Here is a 17,939-nt window from a genome sequence, read left to right as displayed (position 1 = left end):
GCTGCATTTATTGGGCACCCACTGCCAGGCACCTGTTGATTGTCGGCACTCCCAGGCCAGACACCAAACCTGTGTTTATTTGGGGGCTAGCCCCAGGGTGCCTTATCTAGAGCTCTGTAGGCAGTTGACACTCAGCAAAGGCTTGTTCGTTTGTTTTGGGAGCTGGGGCAGCCCCCAATTATCTGTGATGATCTCAAGAAATAAGGAAGGTCCTGGAGTCAGGGAATGGCAAAAGCGTCCATTATATTGTGGGGCCCTTCCCAGCTTCTCCCCAGCCGCTGCCCAGGGGGATTCTGGAGACTTTGACCCTTTTCTTCCAGAATGTAACCTGGGAACCCCAGGCAGTGTTCTCAGGTGTCCCAGCGCGGGCACATCCCAACTGATGGATATCACCCCTCCCTCACTGGCTGGATTTTCTCTTGAGTTCCTCACCAGCTTCCTCTACTCTCCGTGCTTCCCCTTCTGTCCCTATTTGCCCTCTGTGTCTCCCCTCACGGGGCCCGGGCCTCTCTGTCCCCTGCAGATAGAAGATGAGCAGCCACGGAAACAGCCTGTTTCTGCGGGAGAGCGGCCAGGGGCTGGGCCGGGTAGGATGGCTGCAGCGGCTGCAGGAGAGTCTGCAGCAGAGAGCGCTGCGCACGCGCCTGCGCCTGCAGACCATGACGCGGGAGCATGTGCTGCGCTTCCTGCGTCGGAACGCCTTCATCCTGCTGACCGTCAGCGCAGTGATCATCGGTGAGCGGGCTGGGAGGATCTGGCTCCGCCCTCTGGAGGGCGGGGCCTTCAGGAAAATTCCAGGCACTCCCATCTTTTCTTTCTCATCTGTACGCGCACACACGTCCCGCCATCCACCCGTTTCTCCCTCATAAGGATGCACTCACCCAAATGGGTGCCCACTCGCAAACTCGGCTGCGTGTGCAGGCAGTGGCACATCTATATCCATGGGTATGCGTATTATACGCTGTGCAAACACACGTCCTGCATATGAACACACATGCAAACATGAACACGTTCTTATGCACGCACAAAACTTACAGGTGTAAACACATGCATATACTTGCACACATATACTAGAACTTACACATTTACAAATGCACATGCCCTCCTCTGCATACACATGGGCTCAAATACTCATATATATACTCCCATGTTTGAAAACATCGAAAACTAACGTCTACACGCAGATAACACCTATGTACACATATAGGGAAAACATGCATCTCATGTGGGATCAGACATACAGGCACAGTACATGTGCACAAATGAGCAAACACTGTCATGTGCATACATATACACAAAGGTGTGCAGACATCTGCACATATTTACACATATCAACACAATAACCATAAATTCATGCATTTCTACAATGTTCACAAAAACACAGTCATAGAATGTTTCTTTCCCTCACTGTCATCCACATGCACCTTCTTGGCACAGATGGCTCCTGCTTGGGGTGGGGTGACCCAAACCACTCCACTGGCCCCTCTTTTTGGTCTTAGGGGTCAGCCTGGCTTTTGCATTGCGCCCATACCAGCTCAGCTACCGCCAGATCAAGTACTTCTCTTTCCCTGGAGAGCTTCTCATGAGGATGCTGCAGATGCTGGTACTGCCACTTATTGTCTCCAGCCTGGTCACAGGTGAGAGCCCAGGCCAGTGCTGGCCTCCAAGACTGTCCTAGAGCTCGAGCTCAAACCTGGAGCCAAAGCTTTCCCAAGCATGGGACCCCCTTCCCAACTCAGGACCTCAAACATGGAGCATGCACCTAGCCCCGAGTCCTTGGCCAAAACCTTGAACATGATCAGACCCAGGTCCCAGACCCCATATCACCTGCACTACCTGTCTCAGTAACTTTGCCGCACTTTTACTTGGAGGTAAATGGCAGCCTTCCAGGGGTTTAGTATCATCTAGAGGTGAGAGGAAGTCTTTGGTGGGGCTGCCAGGGAGGGCAGCCAGGATGTAGCATAGATGATCTGGCGTGGGATGTAGCTGAAGGTGTTTGAGTTGGAGGTGGTGTGATAGTGGGTGGGGTGAAGTATGGGTGGATTATGCAGGTGTCAGCAGGCTTTGTCTGTGAAGACCAGACAGTAACCGTTTTCCAGTTTCAGGGACCATATGATCTCTATCACAACTATTCGAGTCTGCTGTTGCAGTGCAAAAACAGCTTCAGATTAATATGTAAACAAATATGGTTGTGTTCCAATAAAACTTTATTTACAGAAACAGGCAGTGGGTCTGATTTGGCCCCAGGATGGTCAATTGCCAACATCCAACCATCCAGGGACAGGGATGAATATAAAGACTTGAAAGAATGGTTTCTTGGGTTGGGTTTCCTTGAAGCAGAGCCCAATAGGGGGTTGTTTGCAAAAGCTATTTATCAAGGGATTGATCTCGAGAGAAACTCACGAAGAAGGGGTGGGGTGAGGAAAGAAGTTAAGCAGAGATGTGGGTGCGGAAGACAGGCTCATTCCCTCCAACTCTGCTCCCACCTGAGTCCAAGGAGCTGGCCTTTTGAATCCCTGTGTCAGTCTCTGGTTGTGCAAATACCAATGAGTATTTGTACTAATTTTCTGCTTTGGACCTTTGCACAAATCCTTGGAGATTTCTGGTTTCTTTGTGTGTACAATGGGCACATGAATAGCACTCACTTCTAGAGTTACTGTAGTGTTTAGATCATATTGTGAAGGTACTTAGCTCGGACCTGGCCACGAGTAAGCATTCATATGTTGACAGCCGTTAGTATTGTTGCTGTTATTATTACTATTGTCATACTAGACTCCTTTCCAAAGTCTATTTTAGGTATTTCTGGGCAAGGCAGCTCCTGTTTTGCTGAGGGCAATTCTCAGAAGGGGTCAGCATAAGCTGTTAGCAGCCAACACCCTCAGGAGCTGAAGGATAGGTGTATTAGCCTGGTAAAGTGCATTTGGATGGGGCACCAGAAATATCTACTGCAGATAGTGTACAGCGACGTGGGTGGGTAGTGGGATGAAGAGTGGAATTAAAGTGAAATTCGGGTGCAAAATAGGGGGAAAAATGGGGTAGGGCCTGAAAGTTGGCTTGGAGTACAAGGAAGATGAGTAGAGTGGGCTTCGTATAAAGGATGGGGTGGAAGGTGTATGTGGAAAATAGACTGGGTGTTGAAAAATGGTGATAGGGGTCAAAGGATGGTGGTGTGGGTGCTCGGGTGGGGTGCAGGAGAGCATGCTTGGTGGAAAGGTTGTGGAAGTGTGGGGAGGGTAGAGCTGACGGATGGGGGGTGGGATGGTATGAGTGGGTGGGGCTGCTCGGGGCTGCACCACCTGTCCTCCAGGCATGGCGTCCCTGGATAATAAGGCGACAGGGCGGATGGGGATGCGGGCAGCTGTCTACTATATGGTGACCACCGTCATCGCGGTCTTCATCGGCATCCTCATGGTGACCATCATCCATCCCGGGAAGGGCTCCAAGGAGGGGCTGCACCGCGAGGGCCGTATCGAGACCATCCCCACAGCCGATGCCTTCATGGACCTGGTCAGGTGACGCCCTTTCTGATTTTGCTGGGAATTCTGGCCCTACGTTACGTTCAGCAACCACACTCAAGGAGAGACAAACGGGTCAGGCTGACCGAGCCCGGACAAGACACCACCCTGACTGAACCTAGATTATTGATACTCATGCTCTGTTTTGGAGCCTTGTACCAATCCTGGAGAGCAGCTGACTCCTAGGGTATCGCCTGTTGACCCTGCAGCTGCGGAGGCTATACCTCCTGAGATGGGCTTAAAACAGTTTGGGCGTTTGTCCGGGGTGTTTCCAGGCTCTACTGGAGGGTGAATGATTCTCTTGAATGATTTTGCCAGCCAGACTCAAGGCTAGCCACAGTTCTACCCTAGTCACTGATTTGGGAGGAACCTGTATTTGAAGGAGTTTGAGAGCTGCCTGTTTTTTCGTTGAGGCGTTATTCGCATAGTGTGCATGAAAGTCCTTGAAGTGACATAGGGTCCCACTAAAGGGCTCAGACAGACCTGGAGTTGAGGGCCGTCTGCACCCTTCAGCAGCTGTGTGGTTTTGGATAACTTACCTAAATTCTCTGTGCTCTGGTTTCTTCGTGGGTAAAATGGGGTCATCAGTAGCACTCAACTCCAGAGTTACTGTAGTGTTTGGATCATGTAGGTAAGGTGCTTTGCTCAGTGCCTGGCCTGGAGTACCCACTCAAATATTGGTAGCCATTACTATTATTATTATTATCACACTGGACTCCTTTCCAAGGTCTAATCACTTCCCTTCATCTGATATTTTTCTGCAGAAATATGTTTCCACCCAACCTTGTGGAGGCCTGCTTCAAACAGGTCAGGGGGCGGTGCACAGTTTGATCAAGGAGGCTTGGAGGGTTGGGGGAGCTTGCTACTGAATGAATGGGCCAGGGGCGAGGATGGGAAGAAGGGCCTGACAGAGCAAGGGGAAGGGACTTTTGGGAGAGTTGGGAGAAAGAATGTACTTCCCATTGGTGGGATGACCAATGGAGGCTTACAGAGAAGGACTTAGACCAAGAGCAGCCTGGGGATGGTACTGGAGGAGGAACTAAGTCTTCTGACCATAGTGGTTGAGGACAAAGATCCCAAAATCTGAGCATTGTCCAGCAGCTTGTGAAAAATGCAGACCCTGTCCTCATTCTCCCCTGCATTGGTGGTTGGTTCCCTCCCTCATCTTATTCATTCATTCATTCTTCTATGCATTGGTCATATCATTCATTCACTCATTCAGATCTACTCAATAAGACTCGCCAGGGTGTGGGGACCAGGAGTTGATGTCTGAAAGAAATTTCTCCAGAAGGGTCTGATGCACCCACTGAATCGAGTGTGGCCCCAATCTCTCCATATTTCAGTTCAAGACACAGTACAGCACGAGGTTGGTAACCAGGACCGTTGTGAGGACAGAGAACGGATCTGAGCCGGGCACCTCCATGCCTTCTCCATCCTCAATGGAGAATGGAACCAGCCTCCTGGAAAATGTCACGTGGGCCTTTGGCACCTTGCAGGAGGTGCTGAGCTTTGAGGAGACTGTGCCAGTACCTGGATCAGCCAATGGAATCAATGCACTGGGCCTTGTGGTCTTCTCTGTGGCCTTTGGGTTGGTCATCGGTGGCATGAAACACAAGGGCCGCGTCCTGCGGGACTTCTTCGACAGCCTCAATGAAGCTATTATGAGGCTGGTGGGCATCATTATCTGGTGAGTGCTGGGCTGTGACAGGCTGGGTGGTGATGGCACACTTGGATGGAGCTGGGGAGTCAGGCGGTGGGGCAGCTGTTGAAGAGTCATTGGGACCATTTGGCCAAACCATTCATATATATATTGGCTCATTCCACTCATTCATTCACACCTTTCTGCAATTTACCTTATTACCTTATCACTCATTTGTGCCCTTGATCATCTATTTACTCACTTGTGAATTCATTTATACTCATTCTTCATGCATTGGCCCACTCATTTCCTCATTAATTTATTCACTTTCTATGCACTGGCTAATTCACATATTCATGTATTCACTTGCTCATAAATACATTCATGAACTCATCCAAGCATTAGTTGAACTGTTGACTGATTCATTATTTATTTACTTACTAAGTCCCTTATTCATTGGAACGCATTCTTTGATCCACTTATTCATCTCTGCATTTGTTATTCTCTCACTCACTTGCCCAAAGAGTCCCTGCATTCATTCATTCATTCATCCACCCACTCATTCATGTGCCATTTGCTCATTTTCATACTCACTTATCCACTTTCTAAGTATTCCTTACTTGACACGTGCATTCATTCATTCTTTAAATTTCTTCATTCTTCATTGATTCCTTCACTCATTCAGCAGACATTTCCCTAGGTTGACTTTGTCTTGAACTCTGGATACAAAGATACAATGGATTCAGTCCTCATCCCCAAGGAGCTCACAAAGTCTTGGAAAAGACAGACACGTACTAGATAAATGTAATACAAGGTGGAGATTTCTGTAGGAAAGGGGTATTAAGAAAACGTTGGGAATGTGGAGAGATGAGCTGCCAGTGGAAGGGTGTGCAATGAACTCTGCCTGGGAGGGTGAAGAGGGAGTGGTGGAGAAGGTCACTTCTTAGCCGGACCTTGACAGGTGAGTAGGAATCCCGCAGGACAGGAAGAGGGGAGAGGCACTTCAAGCAGAGGGAAGAGCACGTGCAGGTTGCAAGAACCTAAGCCGCTTGGAGAATGGTGGGGAGTTCAAGAGGGTGGGAGCATAGGGTATGTTAGGGGTGGTGGTGGGAGGCATTAACGAGACTGTCTGCTATCAAACTGGGGAAGGCTTTGTCCATAATCCCAAATAATTAGGAAGTTGTGTAGGAGGTCAAGCTTAGAGCTTGGAAAAGCAGCTGAGAGGAATGGGAGGGGGAGCTTATCAATAATAAGCAAGACTGACAGGGAGGGTTGAAGGCTCCCCTGCCTTGGGAACCATGCATTTACATCAATGTCATTGGCGGGGTTGGGTAGGATGTCCAGATGTGCCAGGTGGATAAAGGGAAGAAGTCACGTGCGATGGATCAGGAGCTGAGGAATTTTGTCGAGGTACACAGGAAGGATAAAGATTAGGGTTTTGGGAACAGGGAGCACAGGACTAGACGTAGAGACACTCAGCAACGACTCCCCTGGCCTAAGCTGGGCCCAGCCTGGGGAATACAGATGTGGCTGGAGAAGTCCTCTGCACCCTCATTACCACAGCCTCAGCTCGGGCCTCACCATTTCTGACTCAAGCTATTGCACCAACTTCCCAAGAGGTCCCCATCCCTCCCATCCATCCATAATGAGAATGACCAAGTGTGACCACGCGTAGACTTCAGTTTCTGAAGAGGGGAAGAGGCAGTTGATGCTCGGTGACAGCCGCATGATGGCGCCGCTGGCCAAGACCTGACAGGCTTAGCTGTGGGCTGGTTCCTCTCTGCGCCTTCAACACTCCCGGCTCGTGTTCCTCTCAGGGCCTGTGCCCTACACCTGCAATGCTTCCCCCTCAGATATACATGATTCCTTCTTATCATCAGGCCGCAGCTTGAATGTCGCCTCTTCAGAAAAGCCTTCCCTGACCACTCATGCTTAAGCAGCCCTACTCAGTGACCCTCTTGGGCAGTTATCACCACCTGACGTTTTTAACTACACATTTCTATGGGTACCGCCCATTTCCCCCTTAGAAGGTAAGGGCCGTGAGGGCAGGGATCATGTATCTGGAACCTAGTGGGTGCTTAGTAGTTAGCTGTTCAGTGGCTGAATAAATAGATGATTTGATAAGACAGGGTGAGGTATTCAATGGAAATCCAGGTGAACAAGCTCAGGGCTCGTGAATGAGTGAGAATATACATTTACAGGAAAGAGAATGGGCATAAATGTTCCTAAAGCAAAAACGTCCTCAGCGAAAGAGTTGGGGGCGGTAAACACCGGAGGTCAGAAAGCCAGAGGTAGGGAGTGTCTGGGCAATGTCTAGGGAAGGGGTCTTGAAGGTGGTGATTATTTGGAGGGCCTTGAATGGGGAAGTAGGTGAAGGGGAGACGTAGGAAGGTGAAGGTCGTCTGTCCTGGAGTTGTAGGAACTTCTTTGCTGTCTGGGAGTGAGCTGTAGGCGAGCCGGAAGAGGAGGGGGGCACGTTTGTGTGCGGCCCAGCCCTGGTTGTTAATGGGTGGGGAAGGTCCGGGTGGAGTACATGGTGAGCACTGCCTGACTCCAGAGCAGGGCCTTGGGCTGACGGCTCTGGGCTTGCAGGGGAGGGGAGGTCATGTAGGAGCCCTGACAGGTGTCTGGCTTGATGCAGGTACGCGCCTGTGGGCATCCTGTTCCTGATTGCCGGGAAGATCCTCGAGATGGAAGACATGGCTGTCCTGGGGGGCCAGCTGGGCATGTACACTCTGACTGTCATTGTGGGCTTGTTCCTCCACGCCGGGGGCGTCCTGCCTCTCATCTACTTCCTCATCACCCACCGGAATCCCTTCCCCTTCATCGGGGGCCTGCTGCAGGCCCTCATCACTGCGATGGGCACGTCTTCCAGGTAAGGCCTTGTCCACACCACTGGCACCCTTTCTAGGTTCACTGTTTGTCTTTCCCGCGCCCTCCTTGGAGACCTGCCTGCCTCCCGCTGCAGAACTTGGTCTGAGTTGGGCAATAACGTCAGAGGCTCCTGACTGTCTCCAGGTGACTCAACACCTGGGGCTGCCTTTGTTCTGGGTTGCCTCTCCCGACCCTTTTTACCCCTTCTCTCGGTTCTCTGTTTTATATGGAGAAGAACCAGCTGCCAATTTTGAGGTTAGGACAAAGATTCCAACATGCCCACTGTTCTCTGTCATCTTCCAGCCCAGAGGGTTTCATTTCTTCTTGAGATAGTCTCTAGGAGCTCCCTTTTCTTGTGGTTTAGGGGGTCAATAAAGATCTCCCCATTATCCAAATTTCAAACAATTTGAGATGAGTAGCAGGAGCCGCCCAGGAGGAAGACAAATACCATTGTCATCCCTCGGAATGCCGACTGCAGAACATGCCTTTTGATCCGTGGCCAAGTAGTGTTGGTGCCGCTGTGCCCCAGAATCGAACTCACCTGGTCGCCACAGGGCCGGACACCCAAAGGCCCTGTCTGTGTGCCCAGGCATCTTGCTGCATGGCGTTGAGCTGATCAGAGGGAGCACGTGTTTTGCGGACAGGCTGGCCCTGGCTGAGATATGCACTCCTTGGACTAAGCTCCCCGACCTATTACATCACTCTTTCTCCCCTGGGAGTTGGTGGGTTTGAGGCCAAGAGCGTTAGTGTAGCTAAGATCACTCTCTGAGTGGGGCAGTGGGGACTAGGGTCCTCTATAACACCCCGCTCTTAGTCCTAAGGGGTGGGAGGGCAGCAGACCCTTTGGATTGAGTGAACCAGAGGCATGAACAAGCATTTAATAATTAGCCTTAAGCTATTGGCTTTAAGTGGATCAAGAGACCTTCAGCCTGGAGGTCCCCCATGGCTGTGTGATTCTTGCATTGCCTCCTTCCCATGCACAGTTACCAGCCTCTGAAATGTCATACACCTGCCATGCACCCCTTGCCCCAGCCCCTGCCTGGCCTCCCAGTGTTCTCAGGGGAGCCCTCCTTTGCTCCTTTGACCTGCTGCTGCTCCAGCCCCACCCTGCCAACCTGTTCTCAGCCTCCGGGGCTCTCTCCCTCAGCTCTGCCACACTGCCCATCACCTTTCGCTGCCTGGAGGAGGGCCTGGGTGTGGACCGCCGCATCACCAGGTTTGTGCTGCCCGTGGGTGCCACCGTCAACATGGATGGTACCGCCCTCTATGAGGCCCTGGCTGCCATATTCATTGCCCAAGTCAACAACTATGAGCTCAACTTGGGCCAGATCACAACCATCAGGTGAGCTGGTCTTGGGTGTTATCTGCCACTAGCTTGGCTAGGGGTGGAGGCAGCCTTCGCTTGAGGTCAAGGGAGGCCTGGAATGGGGAGGATGAGGGAAGAGCCCAGTCAGTCATGCCCCATGAGGCGAAAGGTGCGACATTGCATGCAACCTTAGGCCGGCAGGGGCTGGTGAAATGTCCTGGTTCAGTCTTCTCTCTCATGGTGTGGTGATAGATCTCTGGGGCCAGCATTTACCAAAGCATGGCTGGTGCATCCTAATGACCTGAGATTCTTATCATAAATATGGGTTCCTAGACCTCATCACCCAGAGGTTCCAATTTAGTCATAGAAATAACAGCAAACACCACCTCTCAGGTCTTTGCTCCAGTGTCACCTTTCAGGGAAGTATTCCCTAAATATTCTATTTAAAATAGCACATCTGGATGGAACGATTTCCCTGTAGCACCGTCTGTCTTATATGTTTTACTTACTCACCTTGCTTATTCCCTGCCTTCCCACTAGAATGTTGGCCCCGTTTGGGCAGGGATTCTCTTCTAGGGAATTTCTACTAGGTGTCTAACACGTAGCAGATATCTGATAATTGTGAGTTGAAAGACCAAAGTTACTCAAGACTGTAAAAAGATCTTGTGCAAATTCACTCAGTCCTCATGACATGATCGGGTAACGTTATCGTTATTGTTTTAGAAAGGAGGAAATGGAAATTGAGGCAGGTTTCATTACTTGTCTAAGATCACATAGTGGGAAGGCGTGGAGATGGGAGGCATAGCTCCCGAGCCCAGGTTGGTAGCTGCAGACCACAGGACGGAAGGAGGGAGGGTGAAGTGAAGGGTGTGGGGAGGAGGATGCATTTGATGAAGCTGGCCATTGTGCACATGAACTCATGTGGTTTGAGAGTCTCTTGCCAGGTGAAGGGTCCACAGACCCTACCTTTCACTGCCCCACACCCAGCAGCCCCATATGCTGCCTTTGTGTGAGCATAAAGCACCCAGAGCTCGTGCGCAGGGCTTCTTTACCCCCATGGCCCCTGAAACAGATCTCAGAAGTATTGGGGGATGGCCTCTTGCTCAATCAGTCCACAAATACTTACTGTGGCAGTAGTGACTTGATCCCAGGAGCTGAGGACATTCGTGGTTCTGCACTGGGTCCCTTAGGAAATCAGTTGGCGCAGCAGACGCAGTGTCCTGGGAAGATGATGTTGGGGGTTTTCCCCATGGCTTAGGGCTGCCTGTAGTGAGGACTGTGCACAGCTTCTCAGCCAAGGCTGGCTGCAAGGCGCTGCACTCAACTCTTCAAGGCTCTCCTCTTAGGCAGGGATTTTTTTTTTCCTCTTGGAGGAAGACTCAATATGTCTCCTCTGCCGATAGAAGCCTAGGGTCCTGTTTTTTGATTTACGTCTCTCTTTCCTTGGACAAGCAAACGTGGAAAGATGTGCAGTAACTTTGTGGGTGTGGGTCTGCCTTTATTCAAACCTTCCTCATGCAAACCTTAATTTGGCACCTACCTGCCAGGCACTGTGTTTGGTACTCAGAGGACCTTAAGATGCGACAGGCGTGCACCCTGCTCAGGAGTCCGCAGGCTATTAGGAGAGACCGTGCGTGAACTAAACATTCTCCCACAGTCTGCTAAGTGCTGTGTTGGGAAAGCAAAGTGCCGTGGGTGGGAACTCCTGGTCCAGCCTGGGAGGAAAGCCAGTGAGTAAAGCCTTCATGGGCAGGTAATACCTGGACTGAATGTGGAAGGAGAACTAGGAGCTGGCCAGGCGAAAGGGAAGGAGGTGGGTAAAAGGGGTTACGGCACCTGAAAGCCGTGCTTCTCAAGTGGGAACTTGCTAGAAGATGTAATTGCTCAGGTCCCCACCCCACAAGCCCACTGAGTCAAAAACTTTAGAGTAATGCTCGGTTATCTGTGCTTCAACCAAACCTCTAAGAAATTCGGACACCCATCCAAGTTGGAGGACCACTGCCTTAATGGGACTAAGAAGGGCTCGGCAGGCTGGGGCTTAGGGGGCTCGTTGGGGAGTAGGACATGGGGCCAGAAGGGTGGGGAGGGGCAAGCTCAGGACAGCCCCTCTGCCGAGAGTTCCAGCTTAGTAAGTGTTCCAAAAATGTGTTGAGCGCTTTCTATATTGCAGGCTCTGTGTAGAGACCCAGGGACGCAGGAAAAAATAAGACTTGTTTCTTGACCTCAGAGAAAATCCAGTCTAATGAGGGGAAAAGATGACGTTGTCTCAGGGGGATAAAGACAAATGATGGTGATGATGTGGATGGTGGTGGAATTAACTCATCCCATTGAGAACGTGCTGCCTGCCTCCCAAGGGCACCCCCAGGTCACTATGTATCCAGAGCCAGCATTTGGAGGAGATAGGGCCTCTCACTTAGGATGATAGTAATAAGGACCTCCTTGAGGCCCCATTTTTGAAGAACTGTGTTCTTTTACTGTTCATAGTAACCCCAAAAGGCAGGTATGTGTTTCCCAGTCTACAGATGAGGAGACGTAGGCTCTGAGTATGTAATGAGTGGAGTCCGCCGGATCTCAAAGTCCATTCTCTGTCTATCAACCTAAGCATCTACTCAGTTATTGTCCTGACAGGGCCGTCATCTGGGCTAAATATCCCAAGTGGTGATCATGATTACAGAATTTAGGGAAGGGCTGCAGAGGCCCCCAGAAAGAGGGACGCCAACCTCAGGACACTGATGCCTTTCCTGGTATGCTCAGTGGTTTTACAGTTCTTAGCACAGCACGGCATGTGGTCTGAGCTGATGCAGGAGCTAAAATCTAGTCTGCTTTTGATCCAGTCTGACCCTGTACATGATGGTGGACCAGCATTTCTCGTTTTAGTTTTCCAAAACTACATATATATGGATATATAATTTCCCCCCCAGTTTACTCAGCACCATGGATGGTTTCTTCTTTTGGCTCTAAACTTGGCACGCATTCCAGAGTTCCATTTCCAGCCCTTAGAGCTGGCCGAACTGACCTACCCACGTGTAGCATACGTGCACACAGGAAACTCAGCCTCCCGCTTCAAAGCTGCTGCTCGGGTGGATCCTTCCACCCTCTTCCAGCCCCACCGAGGGAGCTGGTTCAACACCTACTCTTGTATCTATAATGCACTTTGTCTAAACGTACAAAAGGCCATCACTGGATGGACTTCCAACAGGATCCCACCGAAGGACCAGCGGGCCTAACTGCATTGGCACTCGGTGCATTTGCTATTTATTTTTGGGAATTTAAGGTGCCCCGGGGGGACTGACCCCTTTGCCTCTGTTGTGTGCTGTCTTACTCTCTGCCTCACCTCTCCCTTCCCTATCCTTGCCTCCCTGTGTCCTCTCCGCACGTGCAGCATCACGGCGACGGCCGCCAGTGTGGGGGCCGCCGGCATCCCCCAGGCGGGCCTCGTTACTATGGTCATTGTGCTCACGTCTGTCGGCCTGCCCACCGAAGACATCACGCTGATCATAGCCGTTGACTGGTTCCTGTGAGTGCTCTTCACACCCTGCTCTCTTTCCAGGGCCCTCTGATCTCCCTGCAGGACCTCCAACCCACGAGCCCTCCTTCCAGCAAGGAACAGAGAGCTCCAGAATTTTACAGTGAAAAGGGGGCCTTGGAAAATGCTTCAGGCTAGGGCCTGTGGGTCCCAAATCCCATGGAGTTAACCTTGGGAAGCAGAGCTGGATGGGGAAACATGATAGGGGCCTTACCCATCAGCCCGAAAAGCCTCCTTGGGCCTGTGTCATGGAGAAGCCCCAGGAAGGAGGTCCCTGGGACCGAGATGGATTGCAAATTTTAAAGAAAATCTCTCAACCTTTAAACACAGGAGGTTTACATGACAAAATCTGGACTCTCATTCCCACCTGGAACCTGTCCTCTGGACTTGAGACCCATTTGGATGGTCTCCAGCCTGGCCTGACTTTATCATGGTGGTCAACTTCATCACCAGATATGCGGTTCAGCTCACAACCGCTCTTTTCCTGTATCAGATATTTATATCCTTTACCAGAAAAAAAGAATGACATTGCTAGGATCAAATGTGAGCATATCAGAGCTGGTCCACCCTGTGTGTGTTAGGAGGGAAAAGTGGGAATGGAGAGAGGGAAAGGTCAGGTGGGTTTGACTGGAAGGTCAGCCCCAGCTCCCAGGCACAAGGAGCCTCCTCCCCATGGCACCCTCTCCTCTGGGATCTCTTCGAACCTCAGCTAACGGGGGGCTTCTCTCTCCCCTCCCCTGCCCAGGGACCGGCTTCGCACCATGACCAATGTGCTGGGGGACTCCATTGGGGCAGCTGTCATCGAGCACTTATCCCAGCGGGAGCTGGAGCTGCAGGAAGCCGAGCTCACCCTCCCCAGTCTGGGGAAACCCTACAAGTCGCTCATGGCACAAGAGAAGGGAGTGTCCAGGGGCCGGGGAGGCAACGAGAGTGCCATGTGAAGGCTGCCCAGTTCTGCTGCCCAGAGAAGTGGGAAGGGGCCGGGAATCCTGGAGAAGTCCCGCTGTCTGATGACCGTGTGCTGAACACACATGTTCTGCCCAGCTGGTTTGGGGGAAACTGGGAGAAAGGAGCAGGAAGGAAAAGATGTTCGAGGTCTCCATTCCTGGGCATATGCTGTGAACTCTTGGGAAGGCAGTGAGCAAGACAGGAGGAAATTTTTCCCTGGGAATGGGGTAAGGGAAGCGTCAGGTTCAACAGGTGAGGGTCAGCTTATGTTCTTTGTTTTTGCAAGGAGTGCTGGAATTGAATGAGGTAAAAGAAAACCACTATTTCTCATAATAAAACAACAGCCATGGCCTCTGTGCTGGGGTTCCCAAGACCACCTTCAGGTTTGATGATTTGTCAGAGGACTCACAGAACTTGGAAAATCTGTGATGCTCGTGTGTGTGGTTTATTGCAGTAAAGGACACAGACTAAAAGCAGCAAAGGCACAAAAGAAAGGTATGTAAGGCAGTTCCAGAGGACACCAGATGTGAGCTTCCAATTGTCCCCTCTTAGTGGAATCGCATGGACAGCGCTCGGTTCTCCCGGCAACAATGCTTAAGTATTGCCAGCAAGGGAAGCTCACTAAAGCCTTGGTGTCCAGGGTTGTTACTGGGGGCCTATCGGGTAGGCATGGAGTTCCCATTGACCTTCGCTACTCATACTTCCATCCCCCACAGAGGTCAAACTAATACAACATTGCCCAGGGTCCCAGGTGAACAAAGAAGGGCATTCACCATAAGCTGTACTGTCAACATAAATTGTCTGGCATGGCTCAAGGCTCCAGGTTTGCAAAGACACTTTTATCAGGCTCAGAGGTTATCTGCCAGGCCAGTCAAGGACCAGTCCTTTCTTTGGGATGTGCAGGCTCCGAGCACCCCTATGAGTTGACCCTTTACTTCAGACACTCCATGGTCGGGAACAAGAGGAAGCAGCTTCCCATCAGGATGAGTAGCTGGGTCCTGTAGTTCCAACTCCCAACTCCTGAAACCAAATGGCCCGGACACCCCTGTGCTGGCCTTGGGCCTCGATGCCTCCTTACTTCCCAAAGATAGACTTTGGCCTGCTAGTGTTATTTCCGTGTAGCATAATGAACGAGATGTGACATTAAATGGAACTTTAATAGAGGCTTGGGGAAAACACAAGTAAACAGAGTAACACGATTCTAGCTCTCATGCATTTGACGCTTTTGTCTAGGTAGCAACATTCATTTTTTTCTAAATCAAATTAAGCTTCACATAAGCACCTACCTCTCCCAGAGGGGGAAAGGAAATCCAAGCACAGGTATGTTTTAGGGTGCCCCTCTTCCATTCTTTAGAACCCTTGAACATAGGCAATCGAGAGAAGCAACTTGGGAGAAGGGATCCCAAATTCTTTAATCTATTTGTAGTTGTCATGGAGACATTTATGATCAGAGATCGGAAACAATCCCCACCAAGGAAGAGGTTCCTCCATTTATAAAACATCCTCCTCCACATTTGACCATGGGGATCCCAGTCTCAAAGCAGAATTGTTGCCTCCAGCCCCACCCCACTCCTTGATCGGTGGTCTGTGTCCGCAGAGGGCTCCCTGTGGAGCAGGACATATTAGTCAGCTGGGGCTGCTATGACAAAGGAGCGCAGACTGGGTGGCTTCCACAACAGAAACTTACTTTCTCATAGTTTTGGAGGCTAGAAATCTGAGATCCAGGTATTAGCAGGGTTAGTTTCTTCTGAGGTCTCCTGGGCAGATAGATGGCCATCTGCTCCCTGTGTCCTCACATGGCCTTCACTCTGTGTGTGTCTGTGTCCTATTCTCCTCTCCTTAAAGGGACACCTGTCAGATTGGCGTTGGGACCACTTGAATGACCTCATTTTAATTTAATTACTCTATCTCCAAATACATTCTGAGGTCTTGGGGGTTTTGAGGACACACCATCCAGCCCGTCATACAGGGCATGACATATACTGTCGAAAGATGCATGACTCCATCTCCTTCCAACCCTTGAAAACTCCTCCAGCTCTACTTTCCTTATAAGTTTCGGTTTTAAGAATAAAGGTTTTTACCCCCTGGGGCAAGGGAAATGGAGAAATCTTTTTTTTGCTGGGGGTCGGGGGAATTGTGGGTTGGATTAGATAATCTTTTTGTTCTTTCAAGTACCTCATGGCAGCCAAAACAAGACAAATTCATCTGTCTCTGTCTACAGGAGTGATTGGTTGTAAAATAGGTGACCTGCTTTCTGGGTGCATCCTGGAAAGAGAAGATGGGTGGAAAGTGGGGTACTCTGGGGTAGGCTGGAAGCCACAAGCAAGAGGTGGAAGCTCACAGGGATGGAATGAAGCCTGTGTCTACTTGTGTCGCCTCTCACCTCGGTGATGAAGGTATCTTGCAAAGACTTCTGTCATGGAGATAAACATACACACCTGGCCCAGGAGGCAGAGACACTGAAGGAAGGTCTAGGGGAATGAAAAACAGTTGTAGGACTAGCTGCTGCTTCAGGACAATAAAGGAAATCAACAAATCACCGATAGAGTGTGTGTGTGTGTGTGTGTGTGTGTGTGTGCCACACAATGGCAGCTGTTTTCTGTAACACTCCAAATATTCTAAGGATCTCCCGTATGGCATGCATGAGTTTCCTGTGGCTGCTGTAACACATACCCTGGGTGACGTACAACAGAAAGTTATTTCCTCACAGTTCTGGAGAACAAAAGGTCCAAAACCAAATGTAAATCCAGGGAGAGGAATTCCCGGGGCAAAATCCCTCCAAAAACCGAAATCCATCAAAGGGAGAAATAAAGTTTAAAACCTGTTTATTGCTTACAAACTGCAGTCCGTGGTTGTCTCTCCTTCCTGCTCCAGCCAAAGAAAAACCAGCTCCTCCCCTTAACCTCTCAGGTTCAGATAAGCCCTTGGTTGCCCAGGTAATTCCCCACTGATATGGAGATGAACTTTCCTCCACCCCTGAGGTACGTCTTATTCATATGCAGAAGCCCTAAAGCCATACTTCTCTCCACCCCTGAGGAAGCACTAAAGCCAAGTGAGATACTCTGGAAATACTACAATTTTACCCACACCAAGGTAGCACTAGAGCCTCATTCCCTCTGAAGGTTCTAGGGAAGGTTCCTTTTGTTAGGCTGGAGAAAGGAGAAACAAGGACATATAAACAGAACAGAGAGATGCCATAGGGGGAGAACAGACCAGACCCGAAGGTCCATGCCTTATATGGAAAGGGGACAGTCTTCCTGAATTCCATCCTTCTGATACACCAACTAAGACCCGGATGTCAGCCTCCTCCCTCTTGGAAGGAAAAAAAGTTTCTAGTTGTCTATTATATCACCTTTAGCCAATCATACCTCTCCATGCCCCCTAGGATAGCTGCCCACTCCTCCCCTCCTAATCCCTTATAAGCCCCCACCTCCCCAACCGGGTGTGACTTCCCCAGCCTGTAATACCCAGACCTCGGAACATCACCCGGGAATGGCACTCAAGTAAACTACCTCGCCTTTGTTGCCTCTCTTTGCCTGCTTATTTTGACTAAAATTTATCTTACACTTAGCAAACACACAAGGTAGGAGAGCCAGGGAGAGGCTTTTATTTAGAGATACAGTGAGAAGACAGAGCTCCTGGCTCACGCCAGGAGGGGACAAGAGAGTCTGTGGTGGTGCGTTGTCTAGGGGGTTTACAGTCAGTTGAGGATTTTCAGGAATGTGGCTAAGGGCTGGGGGTGCAGACTTGTACCAACCGCCCTGCCCCCAAGGTGGGCTGGGTTGTTGTCTGTTTGCTACGGCTGTTTGTAGTTGAGATACAGTGAAGTCACGGGTTATGATGAGATACCCTTTTTTATTTGTGGAACACTGTGGATAAAATTATAACATTTCCAGAATATCTCGCCTGACTTTAGTACATCTGCATATCAATAAGCATTCAGAGGTGGCAAGAAGTATGGCTTTAGTGCATTTGCATCACTCCTCAGGGGTGGAGAGAGAATCTCCATATGAATGGGTAATTACCTGGGCAGCAGGGCTTATCTGTACCTGAGAGGTGAGGGTGGGGAGCCGGTTTTGCTGCTGCTGGAGCAGGAGAGAGAGATGAGCCAGACTGCAGTTTTGTAAGCAA

The 17,939-nt window shown here is 50.4% G+C and overlaps 1 protein-coding gene across 3 annotated transcripts in view; it reads left to right on the top strand.

Annotated features, from left to right (window-relative positions):
* Positions 1-15,007, top strand: part of SLC1A6 (solute carrier family 1 member 6) — a 57,418-nt gene extending 42,411 nt beyond the window's left edge. For all 3 annotated transcript variants that reach the window (XM_057490027.1, XM_036895612.2, XM_036895611.2), the window contains exons 2-10: positions 524-735; positions 1,500-1,637; positions 3,308-3,512; positions 4,280-4,322; positions 4,859-5,202; positions 7,796-8,029; positions 9,176-9,370; positions 12,717-12,851; positions 13,606-15,007. In XM_057490027.1, the coding sequence (XP_057346010.1) occupies positions 531-735; positions 1,500-1,637; positions 3,308-3,512; positions 4,280-4,322; positions 4,859-5,202; positions 7,796-8,029; positions 9,176-9,370; positions 12,717-12,851; positions 13,606-13,801 (1,695 nt within the window). In that variant the 5' untranslated portion in view covers positions 524-530 and the 3' untranslated portion in view covers positions 13,802-15,007. The remainder of the gene's footprint in view (positions 1-523; positions 736-1,499; positions 1,638-3,307; positions 3,513-4,279; positions 4,323-4,858; positions 5,203-7,795; positions 8,030-9,175; positions 9,371-12,716; positions 12,852-13,605) is intronic.
* The last annotated feature ends 2,932 nt before the right edge of the window (positions 15,008-17,939 follow it).

This window comes from Manis pentadactyla, chromosome 12 (genome assembly GCF_030020395.1).
Source record: "Manis pentadactyla isolate mManPen7 chromosome 12, mManPen7.hap1, whole genome shotgun sequence".
Classification (NCBI taxonomy): Eukaryota; Metazoa; Chordata; class Mammalia; order Pholidota; family Manidae; genus Manis; species Manis pentadactyla.
This window is presented reverse-complemented; position numbering and strand designations above follow the sequence as displayed.